Source organism: Prenolepis imparis, unplaced genomic scaffold, assembly GCF_030444845.1.
Source record: "Prenolepis imparis isolate NDT839.2.m4 unplaced genomic scaffold, iyPreImpa1.0 SCAF_11, whole genome shotgun sequence".
Classification (NCBI taxonomy): Eukaryota; Metazoa; Arthropoda; class Insecta; order Hymenoptera; family Formicidae; genus Prenolepis; species Prenolepis imparis.
The window spans coordinates 11,465,221-11,489,276 of record NW_028141169.1 but is presented as its reverse complement, the minus strand read 5'-3'; the positions used below and the strand labels follow the sequence as shown (position 1 = coordinate 11,489,276).

At 29.2% G+C, this 24,056-nt stretch overlaps 3 protein-coding genes across 5 annotated transcripts; 2 read left to right on the top strand and 1 right to left on the bottom strand.

The window, feature by feature from the left end:
• Nucleotides 1-512: 512 nt before the first annotated feature.
• LOC145942543 (cytochrome P450 305M2-like) lies at nt 513-8,707 on the top strand. Of its 2 annotated transcripts, XM_083049372.1 has the most exons (9): nt 513-792; nt 4,905-5,159; nt 5,243-5,480; nt 5,729-5,888; nt 5,978-6,089; nt 6,391-6,568; nt 6,699-6,958; nt 8,011-8,083; nt 8,618-8,707. In XM_083049372.1, exons 1-9 carry the CDS (start codon nt 699-701, stop codon nt 8,658-8,660), a joined length of 1,413 nt encoding a protein of 470 aa, XP_082905498.1. In that variant the 5' UTR covers nt 513-698; the 3' UTR covers nt 8,661-8,707. The 2 variants fall into 2 exon arrangements, with proteins under 2 accessions (XP_082905498.1, XP_082905497.1); XM_083049371.1 differs by lacking the exon at nt 8,618-8,707 and having other exon boundaries at nt 8,011-8,392.
• Nucleotides 8,708-10,722: 2,015 nt separating this feature from the next.
• Nucleotides 10,723-15,929, top strand: LOC145942888 (cytochrome P450 305M2-like). 2 transcript variants are annotated; one of them, XM_083050052.1, is made up of 8 exons: nt 10,723-11,147; nt 12,148-12,402; nt 12,486-12,723; nt 12,972-13,131; nt 13,221-13,332; nt 13,699-13,816; nt 13,950-14,209; nt 15,315-15,929. In XM_083050052.1, the coding sequence occupies exons 1-8, from the start codon at nt 11,054-11,056 to the stop codon at nt 15,494-15,496; spliced, it is 1,419 nt and encodes a 472-aa protein (XP_082906178.1). In that variant the 5' UTR covers nt 10,723-11,053; the 3' UTR covers nt 15,497-15,929. The 2 variants fall into 2 exon arrangements, with proteins under 2 accessions (XP_082906178.1, XP_082906177.1); XM_083050051.1 differs by having other exon boundaries at nt 13,639-13,816.
• A 1,543-nt stretch (nt 15,930-17,472) lies between these two features.
• On the bottom strand, nt 17,473-23,415 carry Sym (symplekin scaffold protein). The gene is made up of 16 exons (XM_083049715.1): nt 23,073-23,415; nt 22,401-22,597; nt 22,071-22,304; nt 21,696-21,982; nt 21,381-21,610; nt 21,127-21,309; nt 20,595-21,040; nt 20,221-20,493; nt 19,890-20,073; nt 19,562-19,803; nt 19,246-19,424; nt 19,003-19,163; nt 18,773-18,908; nt 18,319-18,683; nt 17,966-18,043; nt 17,473-17,842 (listed from the first exon to the last, which is right to left on the bottom strand). The coding sequence occupies exons 1-16, from the start codon at nt 23,124-23,126 to the stop codon at nt 17,756-17,758; spliced, it is 3,336 nt and encodes a 1,111-aa protein (XP_082905841.1). The 5' UTR covers nt 23,127-23,415; the 3' UTR covers nt 17,473-17,755.
• Nucleotides 23,416-24,056: the final 641 nt, after the last annotated feature.

Sequence of the window (24,056 nt, the reverse complement as noted above, 5' to 3'; positions counted from 1 at the left end):
TTGAATAATATATAATATCTCCTATACATTTTCAATGAAGCAAAAATTTTATTTCCAATTTTCTACATAACGGTGTGGAAGGTAGAATAATCAATATATGTTATTATATTGTATTTATTGTATATTTAATACATGTAATCGTCGCCATCAGCTGATCCGTTTGATTTAAACGAATTTTACATTGTCGCGCCAAGATTCAACTGTGTGAATTTCATTCGTTTCGTTCTCGTTAAGAGAGGCTTCGCCTGATCGTCATTATACTGTCGGATGTATAGGGTATATCTCTCTATCTATGTGTAATCCGACACAGTCCAGCTCTATCAATCCACACGTGCACAAGTGGATCTCGTATCTGGGCGCGATTAATCATACACGTTTAAATATAATGTTAGAGATCTACATATATATATGTATATATATATATATATATATATATATATATATATGTGTAAAATTGTGCCTTCTTTCGAGTTCAATGCGATTTCGTAAGCGGAGAACGATCGACTTGAATGATAAATTCACTATCAATTTATCTAAATGAGATCTGTCTGCACGTGAACGTAATTACGATTAACTCAATCTAAGCCCGGAAGGCTTATATTATACCGTTCGTCTATCCTAGCGAGCAGAAAACGGCGATCTATTCTGAGGCCTGACGACTACGAGTCAAAATAAGAAAAATCTAACAGCGAGACACAATGATAGTAGCATTGATCGTGGTAACCTTGAGTATTTTATTCATCATTGTCGTAGTGCGACAGAGATCGAAATATTCAGCCAATTATCCACCAGGTATAATTATTTATTCTTATATGCTTCTTTTTTGCTCCCCTATACAAAGAATACAGAAAAAATAAATGTGTATGTTTTGTGTATAATTATATTTTCTTGGAATTATATTTAAATGGTTTAAAAATATATTATAACATTACCCTAACAACACAACATACCCGAAAAACGTTCCGAAGGATGTTGTATGATGTCCTCTAGATGTCCTCTGGATGTCCCTTGAACGTCTTTTGTATATACCGAACGCTGTTGGAGGGTATATACACATAGTATACAGATTATATTTCTGTATACTGCAGATTACGATTTTATACAGAAATGTGCTATTATAAATGAAATATTTATATTCATAAGCATTCTTATTTATCCAAAAAAACGTTCAGAGGCTGTCTCGAGAAGATATCCTTCTGAGAGATATCTTTTAGATATCTTTCAGATATACATGCTGTGTGTTAATACTTATTTATACGAAATCTTATTCTCTTCTCTTCAATTATAAAATAGAATTTATAAAGGAAAGTTGGAAAAAAGTTTTGTTCTTATTTAATTAATAGAGACAATAAAAAATAAGCCGCATACATTTTAAATAATTTAATTATTTATTTAAACGTATAAATTATTTTAAGAATATATAATATGTAATTGAACATAAAAAAACACTGTTGTTTTTTTATACATAACATAACATAAAAAATTTACTCTTTTTTTAACTAAAATATAAATTGTTGATTTTCTTATCTTTCTTAAATGCAATTTAGTATATTAGATCAGAGCTGTCCACGTTTTGCACTTTTCGGCCGATTTCCGAGGCTCACCGCCTAGCGGCCCCCACTTACGCTCGAGACCTTAGCAACTACGGTTATCGGGCCACGCGTTGCTAAGGTCTCGAGCGTAAGTGGGGGCCGCTAGGCGGTGAGCCTCGGAAATCGGCCGAAAAGTGCAAAACGTGGACAGCTCTGTATTAGATTATTCCGAGATCAAATAAAATTGCAAAATTAATAACACAAACTCTTTTTAAAACACTGTATCTTATTATTACCTTTATGTTATACATTATTGAATTTAAAATATTTATAAAACATTTAATCTTTTATTGAAGAAATAAAAATGAGAATTAAAATAAATACCCTTTATATAAATAATTTTTTAGTCATTTAAATTATTAAATACAAATATATGTTGTGTATTTTTTGAATTTATACTATATATATACATTAATAGCCGCAATTGAAATGAATTGGAGAACATATATTTGGCACAAGATTATTCAAAAGATTATTCAAAAAAAAAAAAAATGTGTATTAAATTTTCAGTTTTGAAAATCAATTATTGAAAAAAGCTTCTTCCGAAAACATTTGCTGTACATTTTATGACTTTTTTTACACATGAAATTATTTTCATACTACTAGGAAAAAAGTTTATATTTTATATAATCATATACAGGGTATTTATTTTAATCTTAACAGGCAAATATCTCGAAAAATACGAAAAAATGTTTCATACAAAAGTTGTAGAATTTGAAAGTCAAGGTCACCATCAGATGTCCCCCTCGAAATCCTACAACTTTTGTATGAAACATTTTTTCATATTTTTCGTATCTCTCATATTTTTCGAGATATTTGCCTGTTAAGATTAAAATGAATCACCCTGTATAAATATAGAGAATTATACATAAAATATATCCATATATAATTTCATTTTTTATTTTCATATATATATTTTGTATATAATCACTATCTTTATATACTAGAAAAATAATAAGTAGAATAATTGAAAAATAATTTTTACATTGTTTCTTTTAGAAAAAATAAAATTGAAAAAAATGAGAAAAAATTCCTCATTATATATGGAGAAAAAAGTCTACTTTTTTATATAAAATTAATTCTTTAGCTTAACATTTACATATGTATATCAAACTTTAAAATAATTAATTATTTTCTTGTGTTGTTATACATTTGTGTGTTGCGCTTTTAAAATATAACTGATGAATTATAATAGGCTCCGACAATAGTCGGCAATATACATTTAAAATAATAACTTAATATATATTTAAAAAATATGATGAGAAAATAATATTATGATAATCAACGAAAATAAAAATAGTTTTAAAATAGTGAATGATAGACATAAATTAAAAAGATATTTAAAATTCTAAAATCAATCTTATCTTTATCAATATGTATTTGTTCAGAAAGTTTCTGTTTCATAATATCTGTTATCGTAATAAACTTTAACATTGTATCTATTGACATTTATTATTACAAAAGAATAGAGGTATGACTTACGTCATTTATTCTGTTATAAACTGTTAGATTTATATATATAATTTTATGTATTTTCTTCACATTAAAAGTATGGTCAATAAATAATGGATCAAAAAATGATAAATAGTCAATTACATATTACATCTGATATAACATTTTGTTCGTAATATATATTTCAATCAATATATTAAATTAATTGGCATGAGTTATTCTTTGCATCACTTTTGACGAACTTGAAAGCTTATATAAGCGTAAAATTACAAGTTGACAAAATTGAATGGTTATATATAAGCGTAAAAAACTGTGGCATGAAGAGAATGATGAGTTAAAAGATCATCTTAAGAATTTAAAAGATATAGAGACAATTATATCACTATAGTCATTATATAATCTATTTAAAAATAAAAGGTAATGTATGTGATTATAAGCAGTGCGATCTGCGACTCTATAAATGTAATTGTGATTTCCAAAATAATACATAACAATGTTAACAAATGAATATTGACAAATTATATAGAGAAACAATACTTGTTAAAAATTTAATTTTTCTAATAATAATTTTTCTTATACTGAGAAAAAAGTTTTGTTGCATTATGGTAGAGACCAGTATAGATCTGTTCGAAAATGGCCAAAATAGAATTCTTATCGAAATTATCAGACAATTCTGATTAATTTTTTTAGTTAGATCATTAAGAAATTCGGGAAAATAACAGAGTCTCGGTAGTATGGGAGGGGATGCCGCACACATACGAGCTTGTATATTGTTGCTAATATTATTAAAATATATCTATCAATTATAATAATAACTTTTTTATTCACTTTTATTATACAGGGTGTATCCTAAAAAGTGGGAAGTATTGCAATGGTCGATTCAGGACACAAAAATAAGAGAAAAAGTTCATATATAAACATATGTCCGACCTTATTTCCGAGTTACAGCCTGTTTTATTTTCCAATAGAGTTAAGATAGCATACTTGGAGAGATATATATCGGTTTGTTTATCTACAAGATTTAGAAAGGTCTTGCTAATTTATAAACATAAACGCGTGTTACTTAATTAATTGTGTTGTAAGTAGTACGATTCGTATCATGTATTCAGTGAAGATAAGATAATAAAAGATCATATCGGACATACGTTTATATGAACTTTTTCTCTTATTTTTGTGTCCTAAATCGACCATTGCAAACTTCCCACTTTTTAGGATACACCCTGTATAACAGAGTAAGAGTTATTTTTGATTGAAAAAATAATTTGCATGAACTGTAACAACTTTCACATATTGTTTTTATTAATACAATACTGGCAAATATTTTTTTAATAATAGCTTCTTTTAGTATAATAATCAAGATGTTAATTATATTTAATTATTATTAATTTATTAATTTAATTATTATTGGCTCGCATAGCCAATGTACTTTTCATTCTTCATATTTGACATATAACGAGCGTTTATAAATTCACATGGTTTAATTATTATTATTTTGATTATTATAGCAGCATCAAATTTTGTACAAATTTTTTTATATTTTTAATTAACTATATATATAGTACTTTCATTAGTATTATCGCACACACATGTTTTGTACATGTCTTATCTTTTCAAAACACGTGTCGCGTCTGAAAATATTTAAAATCTTATAATATTAAATAAAATATCTTCTAAACTCGCGAAAATTGAAAATAATTATTGTTTAGAAATTTGCAAGATCAAATTACGTTCAAAAAAAGTTAATTCCAGATTGGTTAAAGAATTGGTAGCAAAAAGAGATAATATCCTAATACTAAAATATCATATAATATAAGCAAAATGATAATTTATGTGCCTACTTTTTGTATGAAAAAATTTTAGGTCCTTTTCCATGGCCATTTATTGGTAACACATATTATTTAAAAAGATTGTCTAAAAAACTTGGTGGACAACATTTTGCCTTTCTGGAGCTTAGCAAGCGATATAATAGCGATGTCATCAGTCTACGATTAGGCGCCGGCGACACGATTATTGTTTCGAACAGTAAACTCGTTCAGCAAGTATTAAGCAAAAAAGAAATGGATGGTCGTCCTTGGAATGAATTCATTAAGCTACGAAATATGGGAATGAAAAGCGGTAAAAAATTCGATTGAAGCTCGCTATATACATTAAAGTTTAGAATTTTAAAAGGCTATCGATAAATTAAAATCTGTGATTAGGGATCACGATGAATGATGGACCAGAATGGAAAGAACTACGCACCTGGACGGTACGTGCTTTAAGAAATGTTGGATTCGCTAAACAACAAATGATAGAGCTTCTTTTGGATGAACTGATACTTATTCTAGAGAAACTAAAAGACGGCGGCGTGCGACATATACAAACTATAATTGCACCTGCGGTCATAAATGTTCTTTGGACTTTGATCACAGGAAAACGACTCTCTCAAGATCAAAGGTAGCGTTTTTTGTTTAATAACTATCGTAAATTTACAGAGAAAGCTTGAATTCAAATCTTCTTTTGCTTGTTACTTTAGTAATATATTTTTTAATATATTTGCGTGATCATGTATGTAAAGTGCGCAAGAGAGTTTAGCGTTAAAAAACTGATAAAGATCTCTGAAAGCGAAGAATAAAAAATACGATAATTCGATTGTAGGTCGATCTTGAGCTGTAATCACTTATCGATTTTGTAACCGTTTACAGATTGCAGAATTTTTTAAATCTAATGGAACGTCGTAGTCAAATTTTTGATATGTCTGGTGGGATTTTGTCCACTTTCCCTTGGCTCCGTTTCCTCTTTCCCGAGAAGACGGGATACAGTGTACTTGTTAAAATCAATAATGAATTAAGGAGTTTGTTAATGGTAACGTAATTTTAACAGCTTTCAATTTTAGCGTTTGTTATTTGCAATATATTTACGACTTATACATTGCAATTGTCTCTAACATTCAGGAAACTATTAATGAACATAAACAACGGTTTGTCGAAGGAAAAGAGGAAGATTTTATCGATGCGTTTCTCCACGAAATGTTCACGCAAAAAGACAAGAATACTGTGTTTTCAGGTAACAATCTAATTGCTTATTGTTAATGACATTATACGAACCTCCATCTTTTCACAATTTATTATATAAAAACTTCAAATACATTGCGTCATATAGAACTTGAATATTATTTCTAAGCTTACTTTTTAATAGTCTTATTTTAATTTTGCGCCTTTATTGATATGCGAGCTTATAATGTTTACATGCTCTGTGATTTAAAGCAGTAACATGCGAAATATTATTTTTATTCGACCAAATTGTGAACCAAAAGGATAAATGTATTATGTTATTTTTTAAACATTTTTTGTGTTTTTCTTTTAAGACAACAATCTCATTGTAAGTCTGATTGATTTTTTCGTCGCTGGAATAAGAACCTCGACAACGACTTTAGACACTCTTTTTTTGCAAATGGTCAATCACCAGGACGTGCAACGCAAATTACACGAAGAGATCGATGCCGTGATCGGCAATAGACTTCCTAATTTGGAGGATAGAGTAAAGTAATAATGTGTGATAAAACTTTTAATGTATTTTTATTATATAAGCAAAATAAGAAGCATTTGAAAGTATTTTTATGACCCTTATTTTTCTCATGTACTTTTAAAGGTGATTTTTAACTTTAAATTGCAGAATGCCTTTTACTGAAGCTGTACTTATGGAAATTCAGCGTTTGTGGCAGGTAACACCTATTATTGGACCTAGACGTGTTCTTGAGGAAACGATTCTTGGAGGTTACACGATTCCAAAGAATGCAACTGTCTTGATTAATGTTTATAGTAATAATATGGATCAAGAATTATTTCCCGATCCGGAATTATTTAAACCTGAGAGGCACCTAAATGAGAATGGCGCTTATCGAATGGACGAAAACGTCATACTATTCGGAAAAGGTCAGTTAATCATGATTTATGGAGAAAGAATAATTCTAGAGAAAAATTAAATATTACAAATGTATTAATTATATATTACAAAACTTGTCAGTGCAAATGATAGCTACGTCTAATAGGTCGTTATAATCATTACGTTATTACAACGTGTTTCACTTAAACATTTTTGTACCATGCTATATTTATGATATTTCTAGCTTGTCCGATTGTTTAATGATGCAACAAAAGGTTGCAAATATCTTTCTCACTAAAAAAAAACAAATAGTGTTTTTTTAAAATTAATACTCGTGTGAATTGTTTGTATGATGAATAATTACCATCAGTGTTGGGTAGTATCTAGATACATGTATCTATATAGATACATATTGTATCTGTGAGATATATTCGAATTGAAATATCTGTATCTAGATACAAAATATATAGTATTTGAATTGCTTTTCTCAGATACATTTTTAGATACATTTTCACATATTTCTTTTAATTGACTAATTCTTTAAATTTTTAAAAGATCGCAAGACCACGTAGAAACAGCTGACAGTGCTATCGGCATTTTCTATTTGTCAAACAAGCAAAAAGATATTGTGTAAATATATCGTCATAAACGGTTAAGCGATTATTTAGCATTGGTGATCAAATTTTAGTATCGCGGAGAAATAGTATGAGTGACGATATCTTTGAGAAATTTTTGATGAATTTAGACTAACGAATAAAGTCGTAAACAAAAAATATTAATAAATAAAAAATGTATTCAATATATTATTTTGTGCATATTTATCATTATGATAAAATATAATTTAAAAGTATCTGATATGTATATCTGAGATATTTTTAAAGAGATATTTTTATCTCAATATTTATATCTATATACATTTTAATTTGTCTGTATCTATATCGAGATTTATTTTAAATGTATTTTACCCATCACTGATTACCATGAATAATTATAATTGTAAAATCAAATTGAAGTTTTGTGCATTGTTTATTTCGACAGATATATTATATTTTACGATCTGTAAAAGATATATAAAAGAAATCTTTCCTTTTTTTCTTTTAAGGAAAAAGACGATGTCCAGGAGAAGCATTGGCAAGAAGTGCACTGTTCCTATTGTTTGTCGGCGTAATGCAAAGGTATTGTTTACTTCCAGTACCAGGTGTTGAGTTCATCAAAGCAAAGTTTACCAGCGGTTTGATAATTTCGCCAAAACCTTACAAAATGTTAATCGTTCCACGATAATAATGTCTTGTATAATTCATCCAAATTTTGATGATGTTAACTTTATGTTCTATTAGTTAAATAAATTTGTTTGGAATAAAAGAAATTATTATCTTGTTTGGCAAATATTCGATATCAAAATATAAATCTGTTCGTTTTGGCAGCATTTTCTTATGTTTTCTATACAAGATAAATGTAAATCTAAATTTTCGAAGAAAGAAAGATTTTGGCGATTTATCAACATTGTCATAAATGTAGTTAGAAAGTATTTCCAGTGATAAATTGTACTTTTTAATATACATAGATTGTTATTATCATTTTTGAAATTCTTGTTAGATATTGTTAGATATTGTTTCTCAGCAAGAAATTTCCTTCTCTTGATATTTTTTAAATATTTATTTAAGTTTATTTTTTATGTATAATGTTTCATATTTATTTATTTTTTAAAGGAAGAATAAATATGCAACAGATATGAAAATTATTTTTATGTAACAAAAATGAATTCTTATGCACGAGCAACACAGTAATGTACAACAAACCACAATTGTATCAAACTAATGTATATATGTGTATACTTTATTATAAACTAAATAGAATTATTCTTTCGAGATAACACTCATTGTGTTATCTTTAATAAATAAACATTTTTGAACTTATGCCAGTCATGGTCGAAAGAATAATTCTATTTAGTTTTTAAAACTCTACTGGCGATTAACATATATTGTATTAATATTGTATTATATTTTTTCTCATATTCCAATTAAATAATATTATTTTTGTAATAATTATGATGCAACATTTGCATAATTTTCAAACGGATTTATATTGTAAAATGGCTGTTTAAATTGCGATGTCACACAAGCGAGCAAGCAAATAATCGAAATAATCGTCCACAAGTTTTTAGCTTTAGAAAATAAAAATCTTTGAAATGAAAAAAATCATTACGTCAAATAATTGAAGATTTTCTAGTTCTGACTTAGTTTCATGTTCCCTAAATCTTCATGTGTATTTTGTATGAAATATATCTGATATATTTTATTTTAGCTAATTTACAACACTGTTATTTTTTTTCCCTGTACGTGTAAAAATTCTAACGTAATGCAAATCAAGATTTTTCATCACGACATACTCATCACAAATGTAAAAAAAAATTTCTAAAGATTTTAATATAAAATAGATATTTTTTAAAAATATCAAAGATTATTATATTGATAGCATTATTTATATATGAAAAGAGTTAGATAGCATTCATACGTTCTGTCATATTAAATACTGAAATGAATATATAGATTATGACTAAAAATTTTAATACCAGTGATTTAAAATCAACGATATGTATAATATCGAATTAAAATCATAGAAAAACAATATTAAGAAAGAATTCAAATTATTGCTGTTTAGATCCTATTGTTTTATCTTAAAGTATTTACTGCAATCCTTTTGCAATCGAACATTTATAGTGCTAAATATTAATCGAATAAAGTTTTAAACTCAAAATTATACTCAGCGACAAATATAGGGCTATAAATAAGGATCATTGCCAATGCAATATGTAACCGTGGCTTACAAAAAGCCATGCAAAAAAATAAAATAATTACTGTACAGATTACAGTGCGGATTCGTTAAATATTAGGATACTCGTTAAACGGTGCTTCTGATCCTAATACTGGAATGATTTTATACTAATCTAAACCGGCAGGAACTTGTTCCGAAAGATCAATTTCCATTGTATCTGGTGTTTGATCATTCGAATAATCATCAGGTGATGCCTGAAAAAATATTGATGGAGAAGATATTTTTGGGTCTCTCGAGTATTGTGTTTATTTTAGAGAATTATATTATAAAGAGAGGGTTTAAAAAAACCTTCTTTTAATTGTAAATTGACAAATTATACAACATTCAGAAGACATTAGCATAGAAATCTTTAAAAAAATATTTTTTAATTATATATAAGGTTTGCTAGTATATATATTCGAAAAAATTGTGCAAATTTCCATTTGCACATTGCTTTCTCACCATTTTATTTCGCTCATTAAGATGGTTTTTCAATTATGGCTTCCTCGTAGAGGAAGCTTAACTTGCACATTGCCATAATTGAAAAACCATCTTAATTATAGCGAAATAAAATGGTGAGGAAGCAATGTGCAAGTTAAGCTTCCTCTATGAGGAAGCCATAATTGAAAACCCATCTTAATTAGCAAAATAAAATGGTGAGGAAGCAATGTGCAAATTTCCATTTGCACAATTTTTTTTATTATTTATTTATGTATCTCAGGCACTATGCAAGTCCTTCGGCTTCAGCTTCTGCTTCAGCCAAAGATAATAAAAAAACCGAAGTTCGGTTTCGGCTTTGGCCAAAAAATTGATCATTGGTCGGACTCTATAGAGTTTCGATTTAAACAAATTTTACATTTTCGCGCCAAGATTCAACTATGAATTCCATCCGTTTCGTTCTCGTTAAGAGAGACTTCGTCTGACCGTCATTAACTGTCGGAAGTACATATATCTTTCTATGCCTATGCTATGTAATCTGACACAGTCCAGCCCTATCAATCCACATGTGCACAAGTCGATTTCGTATTCGGGCGCGATTGATACGCGTTTAAATATAATATAATGTTAAACATTTAATGAGTCATCGTAAAATCGGGCCTCCTTTCGAATTCAACGCGATTTTGTAAGCGGAAAATGATCGACTTAAATGATAAAATCACTATCTAAATGAGATGTCTACATGTGGACGTAATTGATTAACGACTCTATCTTAAGCCCGGAACACTTATATTACCGTTCGTCTATCCTAGCGAGCAGAAAACGACGAATCTACTCTGAGGAACACCTGACGATTACGAGTCAAAATAAGAAAAAACTAACAGCGAGACACAATGATAGTAGCATTGATCGTGGTAACCTTGAGTATTTTATTCATCATTGTCGTAGTGCGACAGAGATCGAAATATTCAGCCAGTTATCCACCAGGTACAATTATTTATTCTTATGCTTCCTTTTTGCTCTCCTATACAAAGTATACAGAAAAAATAAATGTGTATGTTTTGTGTATAATTATATTTTATTGGAATTATATTTAAATGGTTTAAAAATATATTATAACATTATACACATATCCATATATATACACAAATAAAAATTACTTTAAATATTTTCATCTTATATATATATTGTTAATGTTCGGCTCGTTGAATATAACAAGTTTTATAACAAGCTTATTCGATAACTATATATTTTTCATGTAATACAATTTTTTATTATTAAAGTAATAGAAATAATTAAAAAACTTTAATATAAAAAAATTTTGCATTGCGCTTATGCAACAATTTTCACTACATCGTGTATTGTATTGTGTATTTAATCAATTATTAAAATATCTATCAATTATAATAATAACTTTTTTATTCACTTTTATTATATAACAGATGGAGAGTTATTTTTGATTGAGAAAATGATTTGCTGAACTGTAACAATTTCACATATTGTTTTAATTAATACAATACACTGGCAAATATTTTTTTTAATAATAGCTTTTTTCAGTATAATAATCAAGATGTTAATTATTTAATTATTATTATTAATTTATTAATTTAATTATTATTTTAATTATTATAGCAGCATCAAATTTTGTACATTAAATTTTTTTATATTTTTAATTAACTAGTACTTTTATTAGTATTATCGCATGTTTTGTACATGATTTATCTTTTCAAAACTCATCTGTGTCGTCGCGTCTGTGTGAAAATATTTAATATCTTATAATATTAAATAAAATATCTTCTAAACTCGCGAAAATTGAAAATAATTATTGTTTAGAAATTTGCAAGATCAAATTACGTTCAAAAAAAATTAATTCCAGATTGGTTAAAGAATTGGTAGCAAAAAGAGATAATATCCTAATACTAAAATATCATATAATATAACCAAAATGATAATTTATGTGCCTACTTTTTGTATGAAAAAATTTTAGGTCCTTTTCCATGGCCATTTATTGGTAACATATATTATTTAAAAAGATTGTCTAAAAAACTTGGTGGACAACATTTTGCCTTTCTGGAGCTTAGCAAGCGATATAATAGCGATGTCATCAGTCTACGATTAGGCGCCGGCGACACGATTATTGTTTCGAACAGTAAACTCGTTCAGCAAGTATTAAGCAAAAAAGAAATGGATGGTCGTCCTTGGAATGAATTCATTAAGCTACGAAATATGGGAATGAAAAGCGGTAAAAAATTCGATTGAAGCTCGCTATATACATTAAAGTTTAGAATTTTAAAAGGCTATCGATAAATTAAAATCTGTGATTAGGGATCACGATGAATGATGGACCAGAATGGAAAGAACTACGCACCTGGACGGTACGTGCTTTAAGAAATGTTGGATTCGCTAAACAACAAATGATAGAGCTTCTTTTGGATGAACTGGTACTTATTCTAGAGAAACTAAAAGACGGCGGCGTGCGACATATACAAACTATAATTGCACCTGCGGTCATAAATGTTCTTTGGACTTTGATCACAGGAAAACGATTCTCTCAAGATCAAAGGTAGCGTTTTTTGTTTAATAACTATCGTAAATTTACAGAGAAAGCTTGAATTCAAATCTTCTTTTGCTTGTTACTTTAGTAATATATTTTTTAATATATTTGCGTGATCATGTATGTAAAGTGCGCAAGAGAGTTTAGCGTTAAAAAACTGATAAAGATCTCTGAAAGCGAAGAATAAAAAATACGATAATTCGATTGTAGGTCGATCTTGAGCTGTAATCGCTTATCGATTTTGTAACCGTTTACAGATTGCAGAATTTTTTAAATCTAATGGAACGTCGTAGTCAAATTTTTGATATGTCTGGTGGGATTTTGTCCACTTTCCCTTGGCTCCGTTTCCTCTTTCCCGAGAAGACGGGATACAGTGTACTTGTTAAGATCAATAATGAATTAAGGAGTTTGTTAATGGTAACGTAATTTTAACAGCTTTCAATTTTAGCGTTTGTTATTTGCAATATATTTACGACTTATACATTGCAATTGTCTCTAACATTCAGGAAACTATTAATGAACATAAACAACGGTTTGTCGAAGGAAAAGAGGAAGATTTTATCGATGCGTTTCTCCACGAAATGTTCACGCAAAAAGACAAGAATACTGTGTTTTCAGGTAACAATCTAATTGCTTATTGTTAATGACATTATACGAACCTCCATCTTTTCACAATTTATTATATAAAAACTTCAAATACATTGCGTCATATAAAACTTGAATATAATTTCTAAGCTTACTTTTTAATAGTCTTATTTTAATTTTGCGCCTTTATTGATACGCGAGCTTATAATGTTTACATGCTCTGTGATTTAAAGCAGTAACTTATGCGAAATATTATTTTTATTCGACCAAATTGTGAACCAAAAGGATAAATGTATTATGTTATTTTTAAAACATTTTTTGTGTTTTTTTTTTTTTAAGACAACAATCTCATTGTAACGCTGATTGATTTTTTCGTCGCTGGAATAAAAACCACGACAGCGACTTTAGATCATCTTTTTCTGCAAATGGTCAATCACCAGGACGTGCAACGCAAATTACACGAGGAGATCGATGCCGTGATCGGCAATAGACTTCCTAATTTGGAGGATAGAGTAAAGTAATAATGTGTGATAAAACTTTTAATGTATTTTTATTATAAAAAGCGTCGAACAATTTTTTTTTTTAAGTATTTTTATGACCCTTATTTTTCTCATGTATTTTTAAGGGTGATTTTTAACTTTAAATTGCAGAATGCCTTTTACTGAAGCTATACTTATAGAAATTCAGCGTTTGTGGCTGGTAGTACCTATTATTGGACCGCGACGTGTTCTTGATGATACGATTCTTGAAGGTTACACGATACCAAAGAATGCAACTGTCTTAATTAATGTTTATAGTAATAATGTGGATAGAGAATTATTTCCCGATCCGGAATTATTTAAACCTGAGAGGCACTTAAATGAGAATGGCGCTTATCAAATGGATGAAAACGTCATACTATTCGGAAAAGGTCAGTTAATTATGATTTATGGAGAAATAATATAATTATAAAGAAAAATTAAATATCACAAATGTATTAATTATATATTACAAAATTTGTCAGTGAAGATGATTGCTACGTCTAATAGGTCGTTATAATCATCACGTTATTACAATGTGTTTCACTTAAACATTTTTGTACCATGCTATAATTATGATATTTTTAGCTTGTTAGATTGTTTAATAATACAACAAAAGATTGCAAATATCTTTCTCACTAAAAAGAAACAAATAGTGTTTTTCTTAAATTAATACTCGTGTGAATTGTTTGTGTGTATGATGAATAATTACTATCAGTGTTGGGTAGTATCTAGTCTAGATACATGTTTCTAGATACATATTGTATCTGTGAGATATATTCGAATGGAAATATCTGTATCTAGATACAAAATATATAGTATTTGAATTGGTTTTCTCAGATACATTTTTAGATATTTCTTTGAATTGACTAATTCTTTAAATTTTTAAAAGATCAAGACCACGTAGAAACAGCTGACAGTGCTATCGGCATTTTCTATTTGTCAGATAAGCAAAAAGATACTGTGTAAATATACCGCACGTTTTCCTCATATAAAACATATTTTTTTAAGTTTAAAGTTTAACACACAATTACATATCGTTACCAACCGGTCAAGCGATTTTAGCATTGGTGATCAAATTTTAGTATCACGGAAAAATAGTTTGAGTGACGATATCTTTGATGAGACATTTTTGATGAGTTAAAACTAACGAATAAAGTCGTAAACAAATAATATTAATAAATAAAAGATTTATTCAATATATTTTGTGCATATTTATCATTATGATAAAATATAATTTAAAAGTATCTGATATGTATATCTGAGTATATCTGTGTCTATATACATTTTAATTTATGTATTTGTATCTAGATACATTTTTTCACATGATCTGTATCAAAATTTATTTTAAATGTGTTTTACCCATCACTGATTACCGTGAATAATTATAATTGTAAAATCAAATTGAAGTTTCGTGCATTAATTATTTCGACAAATATATTATATTTTACGATTTGCAAAAAATATATAAAAAAAATCTCTTTTTTTTTTTTTAAGGAAAAAGACGATGTCCAGGAGAAGCATTGGCAAGAAGTGCATTGTTTCTATTGTTTGTCGGCGTTATGCAAAAGTATTGTTTACTTCCACTACCTGGTGAAAAGTCCATCAAAGCAGAGTTTACCAGCGGTTTGGTAATCTCGCCAAAACCTTACAAAATGTTAATCGTTCCGCGAAAATAATGTCTTGCATAATTCATCAAAATTTTAATGATGTTAACTTTATGTTCTATTTATAGTTAAATAGATTTGTTCTGAATAAAATAAATAATTATCTTGTTTGGCAAATACTCGATATAAAAAAATATAGATCTTCGTTATGGCAGCATTTTCTTATGTTTTCTATACAAGATATATATATTTATATTCTATACAAGAATATAAATCTAAATTTCCGGAGGAAGAAAGATTTTAGCGATTTATCAACATTGTCATAAATGTATAATAGTTAGAAAGTTTGTAAATGATCCAAAAGTGATTATGACGTATTAAATATAAATCTCATCAAAAACTGTGACAATGACCACTTTTATTAAGCATTTCTTTTGCTATAAGCTAGGAGTTTATAGCATATTAGAAAAAGACAGAAATGTCAGGTATAATCTATTGTGTAGACACCCTCAAATATAAGTTTACCAGATCGTATGATATGACATCCTCCCTCCGATGCAACTGAGAAAAAAAATTGTTTAGAACTATTGCAAACATTTCGCTCGTGTTTCTCTTGTTTGATCTGCTCGCTCGTTCGCGGATATTATAATCCCACGTATTTTAGCTATTTTTCTAAAATGAATATAAGATAATAAATATATTTAATATTTTTGATTCTTTGAAAAAGGACGTTTTTTATGTTAATTTGAGAGCGATTGGAGTCGATGTTACACGTGTAAGTATATTCAAGATTTTTATTCCTATAAAGAAATAAATTATATATATATATATATATATATATATATATATATATATAATTGTGTCTAACGTATATATGCAAATGAAAATTGCAATCAAGTATTTCCAGGGAATAATTGTACTTTTTAATAGATTGTTATTATTATTTTTGAAATTCTTGTTAGATGTTTCTCAGCAAGAAATTTTTTATTCCTTCTGATTTTTTTTTAACATTTACTTAAGTTTATTTTATATGTATAATGTTTAATATTCATTTATTCCTTAAAAGGAAGAATATATATGAAACAGATATGAGAATTATTTTTATGTAACAAAAAATATTTTATTATTTTTTTATATACAATGAAAATTGTGATGTAAAAAAATTGTCTACTTAAATTGTTTATTTTTATATGATTCTATGATGTTAAATTCTATAATTAAACTCTCTCTCATGTATGTTTTATGTATATAAAATTTTTTTGAACACAAGTATTTAAACATACAAGTATTATATAACTTTACTTTTAACGTACATATATATATATATATATATGTGCAATATATTGAGACTAATTTGCGATTAATTGAATTCTTATGCACATCAAACTAATGTATATATGTATACTGTATTATATTTTTTCTCATATTCCAATTAAATAATATTATTTTTGTAATAATTATGATGCAACATTTGCATAATTTTCAAATGGATTTATATTGTTGTAAAATGGCTGTTCAAATTGCGATGTCACACGAACGAGCAAGCAAATAATCGAAATGATCGTCCACAAGTTTTTAGCTTTAGAAAACTAAAATTTATAAGAGATAAAAAAAAAATCGTTACGTCAAATAATTGAAGATTTTCTAGTTCTGACTTATTGTTAGTTTCATGTTTCCTAAAGCTTCATGTGTATTTTGTATGAAATATATCTAATATATTTTATTTTAGCTAATTTACAACAGTTATTTCTTTCCTTGTATATGTGTAAAAATTATAATGTAATGCAAATCAAGATTTTTCATTACGACACTCATCACAAATGTAAAAAAAAGTTTCTCTAGATTTTATCAGAGGTTATTGATAACATTATCTACATATGAAAAGAGTTAGATAGCATTCATACGTTCTGTCATATTAAATACTGAAATGAATATATAAATTATGACTAAAAATTTTAATACCAGTGATTTAAAATCAATGATATGTATAATATCGAATTAAAATCATAGAAAAATAATATTAAGAAAGAATTCAAATTATTGTTGTTTATATCCTATTGTTCTATCTTAAAGTATTTACTGCAATCGAACATTTATAGTGCTAAATATTAATCGAATAAAATTTTTAACTCAAAATTGTACTCAGCCCAAATAGGGCTATAAATAAGGATCATTGCCAATGCAATATGTAACCGTGGCTTACAGAGCAATGCAAAAAGAAATAAAATAAAATAAAAAATAATTTACTGTACAGATTACAGTGCGAATTCGTTAAATATTAGGATACTCGGTAGACGATGCTTCTAATCCTAACACTGGAATAATTTTATACTAATCTAAACCGGGAGGAGCTGGTTCCGAAAGATCAATTTCCATTGTATCTGGTTTTTGATCATTCGAATAATCACCAGATGGTGCCTGAAAGAAATTGACGGAGAAGATATTTTTGGGTCTCCCCAATATCGTGTTTATTTTAAAGAATTATATTATAAAGAGAGGGCTTAAAAAACTGTTCCTTTATATACAGGCATCTTTACTCACAATATCGAACTCATCGTGCATGTCACAGGGTACTTTACCCTGTATGACATCCATTATCGATTGTGGAATATGTGCTTTCTGAAAAAAGAAAAAATTATATCTCAATAAAGCATTCTTCTTTTTCTTTGTTAGATTCCCCAATTATTGTAGGGGACGCATATATATGCAGAGTATTATTATTATTCACATTAAAGCTTCACTATATTCTATATTTAATCGTCATATTTAGTTTGCGATTTTATTTCAATATTTCATCTAATTCATATTTAACATAATTCTAAATTTATATTTAAATAAACTCAGTCATATGTTTAACGTTAAATGTGCGTGTAAAAATATGCTAAGGAAATTACCTGATTTTCAGCAAAAGCTTCAACATGGGCTAGCAAAGGGGCGCGTAAGTTGCTTGCCATTCGAAGCGCTTCTGCCAACTGTGCCGGCGGTAATTGCAGAATAACGGCGAAACTCTGCGGCTGCGTACGTTCGCAGCATTTGACAAAGCCCTCCCACACTTTCGGCTGTTTCCATACTTGCTTCAGAATCAGACGTTGAAGTATGTTCATGACAAATCCGCTTAGTCTAGGGTAAAGGGCCAAACTCTGTATAACTGTGCGCATCAGTAATGTTGGCAGAGGTGTCATTTCCATGAGGTGTTGCATCACAACAGCGACAGTTTCTTGTGTATATGCTTGTTTTTCAGCAAAGCAAAGAGAAGTTGCTGTAAACGAGAGAAGATATATTCGTTAAGTTTACATAAAGGCACAATTTTTTCCCAAATAAACAAATGTTGCACATAAAATGATTTACCTTTGATAACAGTTTTCAATTCAGCCTTGCTTGGATCTATATTATGTAAAGCTATCAATAGTTCTGCGGGTGTAATAGGCGACGTATGGAGTACACCGCTATCATTGTTATGTGTTCCAAGTAATCTATTAAATACCTTTAAAAAATATAAATATGTATATATTCATTACTGACACTCTTTAGAAAGCTTAAAATAGCGAATAAAATGATATTTGAAAGAAATTATTTACCTCTTTTACGACGATAGGATTTAATTTTATCAATTTTGGAAGTGCGGCAATCACTTCTTTTTTTGTGAGTCCATTTAGAACAGGTATCAAAAATCTGACATCGGAGACTCTAGTCTGATATAACTCTCGTACTCGGGCTACCAACTCTGCACTTGGAGCAGCTGCACATATAAACAACATCATGTAAAATACACATAAAAAATCGAATAAAATATATCTTATCCATAAGTAACGATAACATACATTTCTCTGTAAGGATATGTATGATCCTTGTGACTAAAGTTTCAGATCCTTTCGGACAATTCTCGACAAGTGCGAGCAATTGTGGACTACCCATACCTAAAGATCTCACTGGCCCTTCCACTAGTCTTAATACAATACGTTTCACATCCGCTGCCATTGATGTATACACTCTCGCTAATCTATTATTATTAAACATATGATTATGAGAATATATATACATTATTCATACATATTCATTTTTTTACAGAGATACATCTTGCATGTATATATGTGTGTTTGCATTTAATAATAAAAAATGTAGTTTAATTGCACTCACTCATGAATAAGATCTTGATGTTCACTAAGCAAAGCAAGGTATAAACCTAAACAAGCACGTGTTGTTGATTCAGTCCACTGACTATCAATTTGCGGTCTGCCTCTATCTTGCCCAAAAACAATTTCAGGTGGGTTATGAAGACGTAAAAAGCCTAAATATAGAACTGCATATTCCTCAATCAGTTTACTTAAGTCTGGCCTGCTGTACAACTGACTGACTAATTGTATCGCAGCCTCCCGTATCTATTTATATAAATGTTTTACGTAGTATTAGTGCTTTTTTTTATACATATTACATATGTTATATAAGATTTGATTCAGAATCTTACTATATCGTTTTCATGTCCGGTATGGCATAATAAAACATTTAAAAATATCAGTTGTTTCGTCGGTCTACGCACTACCATTTCTTTCAGAAGCTGTAATGGTGCAAGACCTCTAGTTTGATCAGCCGACACCATTTTTAAGGCCTCTACAGCATCTTCGGTTATTAATGGTGCCTCCAGATACAATCTTTAATTTAAAAAATACAGACATATGATTAATATAGATTAGATACTGATATATCTATATTTCTCATTTTTAACTCTATATATATATATATATATATATATATATATATATGTATATGTATACATGAGGGAAAAAATTCAATATTACCTGGATAACAATGTATCGCGATCTTTACCCTGAACTAAATCGATAGCTGATACTAAAGTGCATAATAAAAAATTGTATGCTTGATGAGGAGCTTCTTGTGGTTTTGTACACAATGTAGTCCGCCTTTGAAATCCCTGCAACAATGCATATTCTTCGTACAGCCAACCTAGTGCTAAATCTAATCGATTTCGCATATCATCGGTAATATAACGCAGTACAGCTTCCTTAATATAAGGATTAAAAGTAGCTGCCAGAGTAGTCAGAATTTTAGATCTGCAATATACAGTAAAAAGAAATGAATTATTAAAGATGAACAATATCCAGCGTGAGAATCTGTTTGCTTATCACTATCTAAATTTATATTCTGTTATCACCTTATTGCAGCTACACCACCAAGAACCGCAGTCTTTTCCGAAAGCAATATTCGATTGACTGCCATCAATAACATTCGCTCTTTAGTTTCCTTTGACAGCGGCTTTGTCACTTCAATTAATTTTAATGCCTTCAAACGATTTCTAGCTTTTGCGAGAGATTTTTCATGAGCCTCTAATGACGCTTTCGCTTCTTTCTCCTTCTCGCGATCTTTTTCACGTTTACGCTCGCGCTTTGCCTCAGCTACAGTAATGGTAGGGTTCTTAATTAAATCTTCCATTACAGCATCTTCCTCCTTCGTATCTTTTTTTTTCTTTTTCTCTTTAGTCTGTTTGATTTGCGCTGCTAAGAGTTTAGCGATTGTTTGACGTTGTATATTAATATCAGTGGTTGCGGTAGGTTGATATTCCCTTTGGAATATTGTTGTCATAGTATCCGGTACCCATGCCTATTAAATGTAACACGTTCAATATTCAAAATACACTTCAATAATTTAAACTTTACATAAATATGAATTAACATATAATTTCATACCATACTATCCATCACTAAATCTGTTGCAATCTCTACACTGAGTCTTTCAGCAATAAAACTTTCAGAGAGTTCAATTAATTCTGGTAATTTAAATGTAGGAAGAAGATTTGACGTCGCTTCTACTTCCTCGGATAATAGAGCCACATCAATCTTTGCTCGCTTTGCAGCACTAGCTGCTACTTCCTGTACATAATAAAAATTTCTTAAGAATTATACAAATACAATGAAAAATATGTTTCTTAGATCTCATATACCTGTTGACGCTTTTTTATTCGACGAACATCTTCCGGTTTTGGATAGGCCTTAATAATTTCCTGCTCTTTTGCTCCAAGTTGAGCCAGTTGTTTAGCTATGGTTGAAGCATACTCTATACTAGCAGGATGTTTCATTAATCCGAGAAGTGTGAGTTTCAATTGTTTTTGTACACTAGTTACTTGAGAATCTGATAGCGTTGGTGGAAGATCATGTTGCAATCTCTGTAAAGCTGTGCATTCCAACATCATTAAATTTTATGCATAATTGTATTAAAAAATAGCATATATATAATATAAATAAAAATAGATATATACCTTGAATTACATTTGGCATAAACTGTGGCCTCATTTTGGCAATTAAAGCCAATGATCCCATACATGTCATTAAATTGACACTACTAACATGAGGAGAGCCATGAAACTTGATCAACAAATCCATAACTTGATTTGCTTCTTCTTCTAATTTTCGTCTACGAGCTATTTTCAATGTTAGCGGAATATCTTCGAGAGAAAAGTCATCAGATTTCTTCGGAGAGTCGGGATCTGGATATGTCTGTATTAGGACTACTCCTTCAAGAAACTTTACAGCTTGCGTTCTTATTCTAAAATATTTGAAAATATTTTAACAATATTAGATCTATGCTTAATGATAAAATTATTTCTTTAATTACTTTTGATTATTTTACTTACCCATCATTATCACTGTCAATCATATTTATGATTTGAACTTTCAGAGCACTTAGCTGAGACCATGCTAACTCCATATCTGGTGTAACAATAGTAGCACTAGCGATCCATTTGAGAGCAGCTCTAAGAATTCTGCCACTGGCTCTAAGCGCACGTTTAGCCACAGCCGATGTTTCATCTGATGCTAATGTAAGAAGTATTTGAACTATGCGAGGAATCACCTCTGGTTGTTTTATTCTAAAAAAAAAAAAATAAATTTGTTATAAAATATTTAACATAAGTATTTTCTATAAATATTGTACATGCATAATAGATGAATTTAATGATAATAACCCAGCTTCTTCGATAAATCCTGTAATAGTTTTCCTGACTTCAGCGCTTCTATTTATCGAAAATTGTAGAACGTCGTTCAAGTAAGGCTTTAACAAATGTGGTTCTTTGTTTAACAAAAACTCCTGTATTTTACATATATTTGCAACCTTAACTTCTTCAGAGAGGCTCATGGAAGCCTCATTTATCCATTCAACAATCTATATACACAAGAAAATAGAATTAAAAAATTATATATTGGATTATTTTAAGAGAAGAAAAAAGTTCCTATATACAGTTACTGTAATATTACTTGAATATATTTTTGCGATTAAAGAAACTAATTTTAAAGTGATATAAACATAACACAAATCTCTCTCTTCTCTAATTTTAATATAGACTATCGTAAAATTTGAAAATATATAAAAAATCATTAAAATTATTAAAATATCTTCTAAGTGTTATACAGAATATACATTCGCAATATTAGCAGTAATCTGTCATTGACATTTGACAGAACACAAAAATACACGTGTACAAACGTGATCTTTCGTGCATATATTTGCATCGAGATTTGACAGCAACAGAAAAATGTCTTGTCAAAAGAGATAAGTCGAATTTGTTTTTTCTTCTTTGATAAGACTGGACGCGCTGATAAGAGACCCGAAATTTGGAGATGAATAGATCGCCACTAACCAAATCGCCCGATCCCTTTTCCGGCTCGGATCTTCTATGCAAACGTGGATCCATCGTATTTTATTATTTACATGAAGAGAAGCGGCGAGCGCGAAATATTTTTACACGCAATAACGCGCCGCCGTAAGCAGGCGCGAATCTCTCCCGGGCCTCCACGTGTTTCGCATAAGTGTGTTTCGCGTTGGACGACGCGAATTATTCCCTACGAGCCCTCCTCGCTTAATAATGCAAACGCCAATGTCCGTCACGATGTCGTAAGTTTCGAGGTATTTTTAAACCAACGACGCGCTGCTAAAAGCTCGAGCTCGATGCCATCTTGGCATCTTGATCGCATCGTTTACGTCACGGCAGCCATGATTGATCCTCCTCCTCTTCCTTTCACGTTTCTTGGCGCAAGAATTTGAATGAAGAAGAATGATGTAATTCCATATATCAATTATTTATTCTATATCAAGAAATATTTATTTATTACAAGTATAAATATATATTTCTTTTTTTTATTATATATTATATGTATATATAATGTTTTATTATAATATTTTATTTACAATGAAATAATTTTATAATAATAAAATTAATAGCATGAAATATATATGTATATATAGAGATTAACATATGATTATATTATACCGGGTGTCCCATTTTAAAGGATCCACTCAAATATCTCAGAAACACTGCGTTAAATCAAAAAATGTTTCCTACAAAAGTTGTAGGGTTTCGAGGGGGACATAACATAGTAATATTCATATGACCTTGGGCGGCGTCTCCAAGGTCAAGTGAAGGTGAGAATAAATTTTTTAAATGGAAACCCATATTTTTTATTATAACACCTTTTTCTACTAATTAATTTGAACAACTTTTATCTGAAGCATTTTTTTATTTTCTTCAAAATTCATTCTCACCTTCACTTAAGGTTAACCTTCACTAACCTTGGAGACGCCGTCCAAGGTCAAATGAATATTACTATGTTTTATGTCCCCCTCG